This window comes from Cervus canadensis, chromosome 1 (genome assembly GCF_019320065.1).
Source record: "Cervus canadensis isolate Bull #8, Minnesota chromosome 1, ASM1932006v1, whole genome shotgun sequence".
Classification (NCBI taxonomy): domain Eukaryota; kingdom Metazoa; phylum Chordata; class Mammalia; order Artiodactyla; family Cervidae; genus Cervus; species Cervus canadensis.
Genome location: NC_057386.1, coordinates 23,146,360 through 23,158,824, shown reverse-complemented (window position 1 = coordinate 23,158,824; position 12,465 = coordinate 23,146,360). Strand labels below are relative to the sequence as shown.

Below are 12,465 nucleotides of genomic sequence, written 5' to 3'. Positions count from 1 at the left end.
CCCCGAGCCTCCTCACAGGCAGGGGAGATGCTCCAGAGCCTACCTTTGGAAGAAGAGGAAGGGACAGACTCAGAAGAGAAAGAGGACGGTTCTAAAGAAGATTCAAAAGAAATCATCACCATGGCTTTTGTGAGAGAGAACACTGGGGCGCAAAAGGGACTTCAGAGTGCCCATTCGCAAGGCAAGAAGAAGAGGAAGAAAAAGAGGTTAGGATTGCAAGATGGGGAATGGGGATCCATGTTGGGAAAAGCAGGAGGGACCTGGAAGGGAGGGGGCCTCAGCGGCTAAGGAGTAGGTAAAGGAGAAACTCTGTGTAGTCACACCATTTTTGGTTCATATAAAAAGAACCTACTTTTGATTATCTGTTTTATAGAATCGAAGAATGCTGTGTGTAATCTAAAACCACACCTGTCCTAATCTTCATTCTGTTGTGTGGGCAGGGACGATTTCCTCATTTTAAGAGAGTACTTATTGTCTTGGGGATGTAGGACACTTTAAATGTAACAGAACCACGTTGATTTCTTAGGATCTGACTGTGGCTTCTGTATTCCAGTTCTTATTTAATATTTTGCCATACCCTACTCCATTCTTGGGGGGTGGGTGTGGAATGAATCACTCCTCAGACTGATTGATATCTGACATCTTCTCCGATTTCTAACTCATAGTTTCCCTTAATTGGGGGCAATAGGAGGGAGACCATTAAATATTTTGGCCAAAAAGATGTTCACTTCCTATTCCTGATGGGCCACTGCAATTAGAGGATTGAGGAGTGATGATGTAAATGTGAAGCTTTAAGCAAAATCGGCCATAAACACAATACAGAATTTCTAGCTCATAGGCAGAGCAACAGTACTCTGCACCAATGTTTTCTGTCACTCTGCAGCTACAGGGATGTGTGTCCTCAGTAACAGGGATGGTCAAAGCAGGCTCAGTGTGGCCACTGAGATTTCACTCAGCTCCCATGGGACTGGATGTTTCTGCATGCAGTCACTTGCTCTGGCAAGTGTGTCTGTCTCTGTCTTGGTGCTTTCCCCTTTCTCTTTTCCAGATGATTGGTGATCAATCTATCCAGCTGCCGATATGAGAGTGGTGAGCATCTGCCTTCAGTGCATCCACCATGGGGACCCCACCGGATTCCCCCAAAGAGTTGGGAAGGGTCACTTGTATATTCCTGAGGACGGGAAGGGGGTGTCTGCTAATTGTGTTCTTTGCATCTCCCAGTCCAATTAACTATTTGAGAAAGTTGGGAATCTCATTCCAAGAAAAGATGAGTTTTGATCTCATATTGGTGAGATCTCGTTTGAGATCATTTGATCTCATAGTGGTGTGTACTTCCACTATCTGTAGTTCCTGTGTATGGTTATTGGGGGATCTATTGAAGAGCTGGCAGCGATGGCTGCAATCATTGGCTCTTTTTTGGAGCACAAGTTACAAACTGGCTGTCCGTGGGCTAAAGATGACCTGCAGACCTACTTTGACTGCAGAGCAGAGTGTTATTATTTTCACTTTGAATTTGGGTGCTTTAGGCTGGTCCTGACTCTTCTGGTCACTACAGGCACCTTGAAGATATTTGAATTTATGTTGGAGTCAACTCCCAGTTATTAATAGGGACCAGGAAAGAAGGATGTGTGTTGTTTTGAAATACACTGTGTAGTTTTCTTCTGTCAATTTACCTTACTAATTAAGCTTGGTTTTGGCTGACGTTAAGGATTAGTTTCTATTCCCTGAACACTCAGTGCTAGTGTTTGGAGAAAAGCCAAAGGCCTGCTTCCTGGCAAGGGTGGGTGAAACACTGACCTCAGAAAACCTTCTGTGGTGATCACTGGGCACCGGCCGCGCTCTCCAATAGCTTTTGATTCTCTGTGTTCCTTTCTTGGCAACAGCGTGTCCAGATGGGGCAAGATGGCTTCCGGTCCCAAGGAGCCCACTAGTCTGGCTTCCGTGTACAGTCTGGGAGCACCTAGAAACATAACCCCCCCCTCCCGTGCTCCTTCCCCACCTCCCCCCTGATGGGTCTTTCTTCCTCCCCCTCCTGGCAGTGCGTAGGGCCGCCCAACAGTATGGCCTTCGAGAGGGAGGAGAAAGTGATGACTGGACTCTCTACTGGACTGACTTCTCAGTGTCACTGGAACGGGTGATGGAAATGAAAAGTTACCAGGTATCTGGGTCAGAGCTGGTCCTCAGTGTAAGCGTGGCATCAACCCCGTGGGGCCCCACTCTTATGACTGACCCCAAAGGGGAGCTCGTGGGTGCTCCTGTGGGCCCCATTGTTCATGACTTCCGGCTTCTTTTGCAGAAAATCAATCACTTCCCAGGGATGAGTGAAATCTGCCGCAAGGACTTGCTGGCCAGGAATATGAGCCGCATGTTGAAGATGTTCCCAAAAGATTTCCACTTTTTCCCGAGGACCTGGTGTCTTCCTGCTGAGTGAGTGCCCCTTTCTCCACTCCCCACCCCCAGTTTACATTTTCTTCTTGCCCCTAACCCTGGTTACTACTTTCCTTCCCATAGGATCTTCCATCTCTCTCTTTTCAGGAAGAGAAGGGATAAGGGCGTATCCAAGGTTGAGAAAACACAAGGCTCTGCCTGTAAAAATAGATGACATTGAGGGGCTGGGTGCCTTGGAGCCTGTGCCCGCATTTGGGATGAGAGTTTATTCTGACCTTGAAAGCTGTTGATTTTGAACTTGTTCCAGTCTTTTCACTGTGCAGTTTCTGAATTTTTGAGGCCTTCAAGCACTTCTGGAGGGGGTGAGGTGATGGTTAGAGCCCTCTAACCATTAGGAGCAGGGAGGGATACCTGACCTCTGACCCATGGCAGGACATGGCAGTCAGCCTTTTCCCATCTCTGTCTCACTATATCCATCTGGAAACTGGACATCCATTCCTGGTACATAAAGTACTCTGGAACACACCGCTGAGAAGCAGGAGAAATGTGAGGTGACATGAGCATGACCTGGGTACAGTCCGGTGTCTGGATGAGGTGGGGAGGTGGGGGTACAGAAGCACTGCCATCAGAATAATGTTCACAAGGCAGGGGCCCCACAGCAGTCCCACTGTCCCCTCTCCACTGAGTGCTTTCCCAAACCAAGAGCGCCAGAGTGCCCAGCTTTTTCAGACTTGTTTAGAACAATCGGCAGAGCTTAGCTGCAACTTAGAAGGAAATGTGTTTGTCATCAGGTCCGCAGGCACCTCCAGATTTCATGGCCGCTGAGAGACATTGTAGTTACATGACTTCTCCAGTGGCCACAAAGCGCCTTTGAGTTAAATGGAAAACAAGAAGTATTGCAATGCTGAGATTTAGAATCCTGTAAGTTGGTTGCTTTCTTCTGAGTATACTTTCTTCAAAGTACATTCGAAGATAGCATTTGTTGGACTACCCTGGTGGTCCAGTGATTAAGACTCCGCCTTCCAACGCAGGGGGTGCAGGTTCAATCCTGGTTGGGGAACTAAGATCCCAAATGCCACGGGGTGAGGCCAAAAATTAAAATAAAAAGATAGAATTTTCCCTGTCACTCTAGCTAGAGTGGAGGTGTTACAGAGGAAAAGCTGAAGTCCAGAGCAGGGAAGGAGATCCAAAGTCACATCATTTGTCAGGGCTTGAGTCAGATTCAGAACTCCACATCTCTTATCTGTAAACTCAAAGCCAAACTGTGTGGATCACAGTTACCTTTATGGGGTGTGAGGCATGTACCAACACCTTGCCTGCATTGTGTCATGTATGAGATAACTGTCATTGTCCTCATTGTGTAGATGATGGAATTGAGGTTTAGTGAGGTCAAGTCCTTGCAACGGGCCACACTGCTGGTGAGTGCTGTTGCCTGGGTTTAAATCCAGCTCTGATCTCCCTGCAGAGCCCATCCTCTCTCCACTATGTGTGCTCCACTGGTTCTCCAGATCTCTGGGCATCTGTCTGTCAATTCCAGGGTTTTTGTCACTTTTTAAAAAAGAATAAAGAGCTAGCTTTCATTTTCACTGATCCCCAGCTAAAGGTGTCTCATTCCCTCCCTGCTCTGGTAGCTGGGGAGATTTGCAGAACTACAGCAGGTCAAGAAAAAATAAGACTTACATCTGTAAGCCGGATTCGGGCTGCCAAGGGAAAGGTATATTCATCACCCGAACAGTGAAAGAAATCAAACCAGGGGAGGATATGATCTGTCAGCTCTATATCTCAAAGGTACTTCCTCATCATGACTATTTATTTATCATCCACGGCACTCTCAGGCTGTAGCTTCACTGTGAAACTAGGGAAGGGAGGGTGGGGAGGAAGTGATACAAATCTTCTGCCTTGTACTTGGTCAGACCAAGCCTTCTGACTGGAGATGTGACATGTGCCTAGGCCAGAGTGCCCTTGGAGGTTGGTCTGGCCCTGCCAGGCTGGCCCCTTGCCTCTAACAGACAGCCTCCAGAGACACTGATCTCTGGAGATCCCACCTCCTTTGGGAGAGATCAGGGTAGCCAGCTTTACTCCGTGGCTGGAGATAAAGCCTGGTACAGAGAGGGAGCCTTCTAGAAGGTACATGGAAGGGACGCCTGGCTGGCACTTCCATCAGCATTGCAACTGCAGGGAGAATTCTGGCAGAAGGGCGACAGGAGTATATACAGTCCTGGATGGTGACACATGTCCTTCATCACAGGACTCTTTCGTGTTGTTTTGTCTCATCACCAGGAGAGCGCTTCAGGGTAGTTAGTTGTGCCACTCGACAGATCATGAAACACAGGCCAGGTGTGCTTTAGTGACTTCCACCAGGTCAAGTGATGGGTCACAGGGCCCAGGCCCCACATCTCCCTCTCCAGTCCCGGTCCAGGCCACCCTTTTTTAAACACAGGCAACATTGGGACTGACGCCACAAAAGGCAAGACAGGGCCCCAGTGAGCTTCAAGCCTGGGTTTCTCCTCTGATGCTGTGTGGCTCCTGTTCTCTCCTCCCAGCCCTTTATCATTGATGGGTTCAAGTTCGACTTACGGATTTATGTGCTCATGACATCCTGTGACCCCCTCAGGATTTTTGTGTACAACGAAGGACTGGCACGCTTCGCCACCACCTCTTACTCCCATCCCTGCACAGACAACCTGGTGAGCTCGGGGACACGCTGCCTCCACTTCCTCTTTAAGCTGGTAAAAAACCCTAGTTACATCTGCATTCTCAAGGCATGGTGAACGTGGCTGTCCCTTGCTGGACTCTCATTTACTGTGTAACAGGGTGTATCTGTTCTTGGATTTAGCCTTCCCAAGAGCCCTCAGAAATAGGGATTATCATCTCCAATTTACACATGAGGAAACTAAAATCCAGTTATAAGGACAGCAGAACTAGGAAAGTCCAGGACCTTGGGCCAAGGTCCAAGTTCACAGAACTAGGAAGAGGCGAGGATAGGACTCGTGGCCTGACTGTAAAACCACAGTTCCATGGTGCTCAGAAAAAAGGACATGGGCAAGCCCCCAGCCCTCCCCCCACATCCCTGGCCCCAGGGTTCCTCAGGTCTTCCTCAGCAGAATGCCACTCAGCCTCTGGAGGAGTGGGAGTATTATGCTCCAGGCTGTAGGGTACCCCTTCTTTCTTCCTCCTTTTTGCCAGTGTATGTAAGCCCTAAGACATCCTCTTCCATTTCCTTATCTTTAAGCCTCAGGGCCCACGGGAGGGCGCAGAGAGGAAGTGGGAAGCTGGGCTTCCTTCTGACCCCACAGACTTGTGTCTCTTTCCCCAGGATGATATCTGCATGCACCTGACTAATTATTCCATTAATAAGCACAGTGCCAATTTCCTTCAAGATGCTCACTCTGGCAGCAAGAGGTAAGGAAGCGGTTCCCCTTCTCTCTCCCTGCTGGGCTCAGAGCTGCTCTCTGCGATTCTACTCAAACCCCATCAGTCCCCATGTGTTTCCATCTCAGATCATGTGGTCTCAGAAAATATTTCTTTTCCTCTAAACCCAGAACAGACGCCTTAGTCTCTGCCTTCTGGCTGTTAATCATTAAAAGAAGGTCACATCATAAACCCTAGGGGGTTGGGAGGAGGAGAGATAAACATGAACTGTTTCCCCAGGAGGATACACACACACACCAAAACATACTCGTATTACAGTTAGCCCTTCTGACATTTCCAGACCAACAGCTATTTATCGATTGCTGGTCTGCCACAGGAGAAGGACCTGCCAGGCCTGGGGTTCCCTGGGGTGTTGCTCCAGCAGAGATTCTGAAATGATGTGGCATGATGTCCTGGTGTGACATGACCTATGGCTAGCTGGCTGGAAGTTTCCCCAGAAGAATGGGGGGAAATGGGAGGAATGCATGCGTCTTTCCCCCAGTGGTTTTTACATTTCTCTTGTCATCTAATCCTGTCTCACTGAGGTTTTTTTTTTTTTTTTTTGTCTCATTGAGTTTTAAGATGACTAGGCTAAAGGGAGAGGGCAAGGAAGGCCTGTGTGGCGGGGCCCATGTTGGTGCTTTGGGTGCATGTTTTTTTTCATTGAATTTTCACAATACCATGGCAGAGGTGCCATCACCTCCCCCTTGTAGGTGGACAGCTATGAGTTAGGCACCACCTCCATTTTATAGATGAGGAGACTGGGCCTCTGAGAGGTTAAATAAGCTGCTGAAAATTACAGGCTATAAATGCTAGAGCTGGACACAAATGTCACTCTCTCAGATTCCAAGGCACATGATCTTTCTCTTGTATCAGGCTTAAAGGACTGATAAATAGAGTCTGTTTGGCTTCAGAGCATCAGAGAAGCCCAGGAAATTTCACAACTCCCTCAGCAGCAGAGTTCCACAAAGCAAAAGGAAAGTCAATAGGTTAAGCCTGCTAGAAGGGGACATGTCGGGTGGATAGGTGATCTCCCCCTTGTCCTAGAGTGCCAGCCACCCATCTTGCCCACAGCTCCCTGACCTCCTTTTTGCCCACCTGGTCCTTGGGGACCCACTGGCGTTTTGCACTGTTCCGTGTTGAACATCAGGGCTTGGTGAGGCCCAGCTTCTAGTCCCTGCTCTGATTCTTGCTGGCTGAGTCATCTGGAGCAAGTCTGTTCACTTATATGAGCCTCCGTTTCTTGGTCTGTAGGATGAGAGCAGTGAGATGCCCTGCCCTGCCCACCTCATAGGTTCACTCCAAGCCGCACGTGACCTGTGAGAGCACCCAGACGGTGTTCTTAATTACTGTGATTTCTCTTTAGTCTAAAGGTGTGTAGTTAAAGGACCATCATCCCCCTCCTCTTATAAGAACAAACACCCCACTAACAGACTTTGGGCCCTCAGGCTGTGATGGGTGGTGTATGTGGTGCCAGGACCAAGGTGGGGGTGTAGAGTATTGTTCTGCTGCCTTTATTCTCCCTCCTTCCTTCCTCTTCTTTTGCTTTGCCTCTCTCACCCAGGCCTGGCCTCACTGCTCTGCTCTTCTCCATCCCCCTCTCTGCTGGAGCCCCCTCTCCTACCCGCCCCTGCAGTCCCCCACTCACCCTTCCTCTAGGCCCATCTCTCCTCAGCTGCACCTGGATGCCTCAGTGTTGCTTTCTGCTCAGCATTTCCCAATGTCCTGCATCCTCTCTCATCATGTCCACCCCAGCAGTCCAAGCTTCCTCCTCTCTACCTGCTGACTCACAGGATTGAAGAGTTTGGTATCATCTCAGATGTTTCCTTTTTCAGCAAATCATTGAATTCTGAAGTTCCTTCCTTCAAATGTCCCCCAGTCCTTTCCTTTCCACCAGGCCCCAACCTTGGTTCAGCCTCTTCCTTGACTATTGCATGACCTCATCACTCTTCTCCTTAGCTCCAGGCACTTCTGCTTAACCTTTTTGTACATCCAATTTCTCATCTCTGAAATGACGAGATTGGGACATCCCTGGTGGTCCAGTGTCTAAAACTCTGCACTCCCATGCAGGGGACCCAGGTTCAATCCCTGGTCAGGGAACTAGATCCCAGATGCTTCAACTAAAAGATCCGGAATGCCGCATCAAAGGCTTGGTATAGCCAAACAAATAAATGAAATGACGTGATAGGGAATTCCCTGGTGGTCCTGTGGTTGGGATTCCGCGTTTCCACTGCAGGGGGCACATGGGTTCGATCCCTAGTCAGTTCACTGATCAGATCCCACAAGCCATGCAGTGCAGCCCACAAAATAAATACAGATAGATAAATAAAATGATGCAATAAAAATGAATCCTGGCCAGCCAGCCTCAAACAGATTTACCATAAGAACTTATTGAGATGATGTGTATGAATAGGCCTCAAAAACCATAACCCCCATGCAGTTGGCTCATGTTATTGTTATACACTCCATGTACTCATTACTTACGCACTCAGGTAACCAGTGCCTAGAGCACCAGTTCAAACTCTTCTAGTCACTCTATGCTTTGACCAGACCCCATTTCCCACTATTATTATCACTACACTAATAGTTACCATTTTATTTGTTGGGACCTGCTGTCTGCCAGGCACTCCTCTGAGAAATTTATACACCTCAATACATTTAATTCTCACAATGACACTGTTAAGTTGGCATGATTTCCCAAGTTTGCATATTAGGGAACAGGTGTAAAAAGATTAAGAAACTTGCCCATGGTTACACAGCTAGAAAGTGGCAGAGCTGGAATTAACTCCTGAGTCTGGTCCATGCCCTTAACTACTAGTAACACTGTCTGCACCATCCACACTGTGATGTTCTCTCAGGATGTTCTTTTGCTTAATTTTTGATACACAGGCCTTGCTCATTCCCACTTCTCTGCCTTTGCTCAGCTCCAACTGAAAACATAGGGAAACATCCTTGAAGGCCCTTCTGTCTAACTAAGCTCTGTGTTGCCTTCTCTGACCTGGTCCTAGATGCTGGTCCAGCCACATAACCACTGCAGTGTGGGGGAAACCCATCTTCTCTGTGGGCCTGTTTCCTCACTTGTCAGATGGGAGGATTGTCTTCCATCTCTAAGGACAAGCCTGTGGAATCTAAGTCTAATCACCCCAGAAGCCTCTCCATCTCTGGACTCCCACCATCCTCCTGGTCAACATCAGCTGTAGCCTGTAACTACTCTTTGCTTGGAGCACATGTTTGTCTTGTGTCCCTAGTTGTACTTAAGTTCCTTGAGGGTTAGTATGGTGCCCTGGCTTTAGAATCTAGGTGCTTCCCATGAACACTTTTGGGGCAGAGTGTTTTCCTTCTCTCCCTCCAATTTGCTTTCACCTCTCCTCATTCTCCTCTTCCTCACCTTTTGAAACCATCTGCTTCTCCAACTGACTGCCTCATCTGCCCTAAACTACCCCTTTCCTAGCTTGACACCAGCCATACCCGCGGTAAATCCCCACCAGACTGCAAACTCAGTAGCAGCAGTGAAGAAGAAAAACTGGAAACTTGGCAGGCCTCCGGGGCAGAGACCGGGCCTTATTCATCTTTCAGGGAGCCTGGCACGTGGTTGGTATGTTAAATCGAATGGACTAACCACTGGGCGTTATGAAACTACACAGTAATGTGTATTCATTGTGATGTGCCTGAGTCATCAAGAAGAGGTTATGTTATGATTCATAATGTCTATTATATAAGATGGTAGAGGAGTGTCTAATCTATTTTGGGAATATTTTTTCCCAGTTAGGCAAATTAAGCACTTTTTTTTTTTTTTTTTGCACTTGAGAGGATTGGCTTCAAGGGATCTGGAACATTCATTTATGAGCAGCACTTCATCCTGGACAGTGGCAGGTAGAAAAGGCATGCCTCTGTACTGAGTGTCTCTCTTTATCTGTCGTCCTATAAATGCATCTTTGGTTGTTTCATATGTGTGCTGGCTCTTCAAACGGTCCTTAGGCTTCCCACAGGAGAGGTGCTGGTTTCTCAGGATCCCCTCATTGCATGAATTTTGCACACACAGCAGTGTGTTTGTCGCTCAGTTGTGTCCAACTCTTGGTGACCCCATGGACTGTAGCCCACCAGGCTCCTCTGCCCATGGGATTCTCCAGGCCAGAATACTGGAGTGGGTTGCCATGCCCTCCTCCAGGGGATCTTCCCGACCCAGGGATCAAACCCATGTCTCTTATGTCTCCTGCATTGGCAGGTGGGTTCTTTACCACTAATGCCACCAGCAGGCCCTTAGTAAATGTGCATTGGCTCCACTGACTGGGGTCCAGCTCTAGGGACTGCCTGGTTGAGCTGTGTTTCCTGTCTTCTCATTCTTTTCTTTCGTTCTCCTGCATCACCCATATTTCCTCCTCCAGTGTTTTCACTTCCTACTTCGGCTCTCTGTGCACACGTGTGTGTGTGTGAGAGAGGGGGTGGGTATCTGTCCCCATCATTGCCTTTTGGACCTGTCAGATTTGCCCTGTCTCTGTACTGCCCAGCTCAGAGCTGACTGGAGCATTTCCTCATGAACTTCTCTGCAAGGGGTAGATATTCTCTGCTATCTGTGACAGGGGGACCAGCCATCTTGGTTTGCCTGTGACTGAGGGGTTTCCTGGGATGTGGGACTTTCAGCTGTAAAGTCAAGACTATCTGGTTTGCCTGGGACAGTGGGTAACCCTATCTGTGGAAATGCCCTGGGGTTGTCTTTTCCCTCTGGGCTTCCCTTTAGGGGGTTAACATTGAACAAAATTAACAACATTTCTGTGTCTTTAGTGTCCCCAGAGTCCCCTCAGACAGTGGAAGTGGAACCCAGATATCAGTGGTCTTAAAAGACTCCTTAAGTGCTTCTAATGAACACCAACGGCTAAGAAACCATTGCAACCAAAGCAACATTGTGATGTAGGGTGTTGGTTTTTTCAATTTTTAAAATTCATCCATTAAGCTTTCCACCGGGATACTCAATCCCTGCCCCAGCCCACAGATGTTTTCTCCTACGGGTCCTCCTGAGCTGACACAGCTATTACCCTTGCTCCTGAGTGTCCCTCCCACTGGCTTTGGGGCTTTATCCTCTAGAAGTTTCTAGTTTCCAGCATTCTACGGCCTTAGATGACCAGAGGTGGGCTGCCCTGCCTCACGGCCCATGGTTTCCTTCCAGGAAGCTCTCCACCTTCAACATGTACATGGAGAGCCATGGCTACAACGTGGCGCAGATCTGGAGAGACGTTGAGGACGTTATTATCAAGACGATCATCTCGGCCTACCCCATCATCAAGCATAACTACCACACCTGCTTTCCCCACCACACACTCAACAGCGCCTGCTTTGAAATCCTGGGCTTTGACATTTTGTTAGATCACAAACTCAAGCCCTGGCTGCTGGAGGTAGGGAGGTTGGGGTGAGGGGTGAAGCTGGCACCTGTTACTGGGGTCAGTCCCATCTCTCCGCCCTCCTGGCTCAGCTAGGATGTTGTAATCCACTTGCCAAGCAACGGCCTCCCTGGCGCTTGCTGCCTGGGGCGTCTCCCGTTGCTGAAAAGTGGCCACCAGAGGGAGGTAGACGGCCGGGAATTAGAGAATTCCTTGTACTTTCTTGAGGTCCACCCAGACTTAGAAGCTCTGATCTCAGGCACAGAGTGACTGTAAAGACAGCTCTACCTTTTCTAACAGAGTTGTCTCTGTCACAGAAAGGAGACTTTGTTCTTCATCAAAGCTGGAGATCAGATGGAGCTACTGGGCCTGGCTATCTGGGGCCTTGATTCAGTTCCGAGCACCAGCAGAGAACAACCTAGTGTCTGTGGGCATGGAAAAGGGCGGGGAGCCACTCAGTGAGTTTCCTGTCTCCTCCAGCCCCATGGAGTGGTGGGAAGAGGAGGAAGAGAAGCTTCTGGGTGTCTGCATCTCTTCCTGACTGGACCTGTGCAAGCAGGCCTCTCCCATGGCCGTTCAGTGTACACACCAGAAGCAGGGGCGAGGGCAGGGCTGTGGTACAAGTCAGAGGTGATGGTGACGGCTGCCAGTGATACAGAGGCAGCCTGCAGAGGGGAGGACCGAGCATTACATATCAAATTCCTGGGGTCTTGCCTTTCCTCCATTCCTAGCCCTTGTTCCCAAGTACAGGTGGGAAGGAGAATATGGCCGTTTAGAGCTCTTACCAAAGAGCAGAATAAACTACCAGGAGCAAGCCTTCAGAAACTGCTAGAAGTCTTCAAATGTCACATAGTGCCTCTGAACAATATCGACTCTTCTGTGAGCAGGAATGAGTCCTTTCAGTCCTCCCACCATCCTGACCCTTAACCCCTGTCAGGATCCTGAATGCATGCATCACTCCTTTCCCCTCCCCACCTCCCAGCCTGGCCCTCTGGACTGCCCTCTTCCATCTGGTCTCTGGGGTGCACAGTGCATGGGAGGGGGCAGATGCACCCCAGATGGAGGGGAAACCAAAGACAGACTTGCCATGCTCCTCAGGAATTGAGGACTGAAATAAAAGCTAGTCACACTGCAGGGGTTTCTGCTCCCTCCTTTTTTCACCGGGGCTCCAGTCCAGACCCTCTTTCCCTCTCTCTTCCACTCATTATGGTAGCCAGGGCCCCTAGGTGGGCTCGGGTAGCTCCGTGGAGGGGGCACTTAGCTTTACCCCCTGCTTGCATGCTGCCCAGCC

The 12,465-nt window shown here is 49.0% G+C and overlaps 1 protein-coding gene across 1 annotated transcript in view; it reads left to right on the top strand.

The window, feature by feature from the left end:
• Window positions 1–317: 317 nt before the first annotated feature.
• The window catches only part of TTLL6 (tubulin tyrosine ligase like 6), a 37,852-nt gene continuing 25,704 nt past the window's right edge, over window positions 318–12,465 (top strand). Inside the window, exons 1-7 of the mRNA XM_043470576.1 lie at window positions 318–1,089; window positions 2,040–2,158; window positions 2,297–2,427; window positions 4,020–4,176; window positions 4,932–5,075; window positions 5,705–5,790; window positions 10,964–11,189. Of these exons, the coding sequence (XP_043326511.1) occupies window positions 2,138–2,158; window positions 2,297–2,427; window positions 4,020–4,176; window positions 4,932–5,075; window positions 5,705–5,790; window positions 10,964–11,189 (765 nt within the window). The 5' untranslated portion in view covers window positions 318–1,089; window positions 2,040–2,137. The remainder of the gene's footprint in view (window positions 1,090–2,039; window positions 2,159–2,296; window positions 2,428–4,019; window positions 4,177–4,931; window positions 5,076–5,704; window positions 5,791–10,963; window positions 11,190–12,465) is intronic.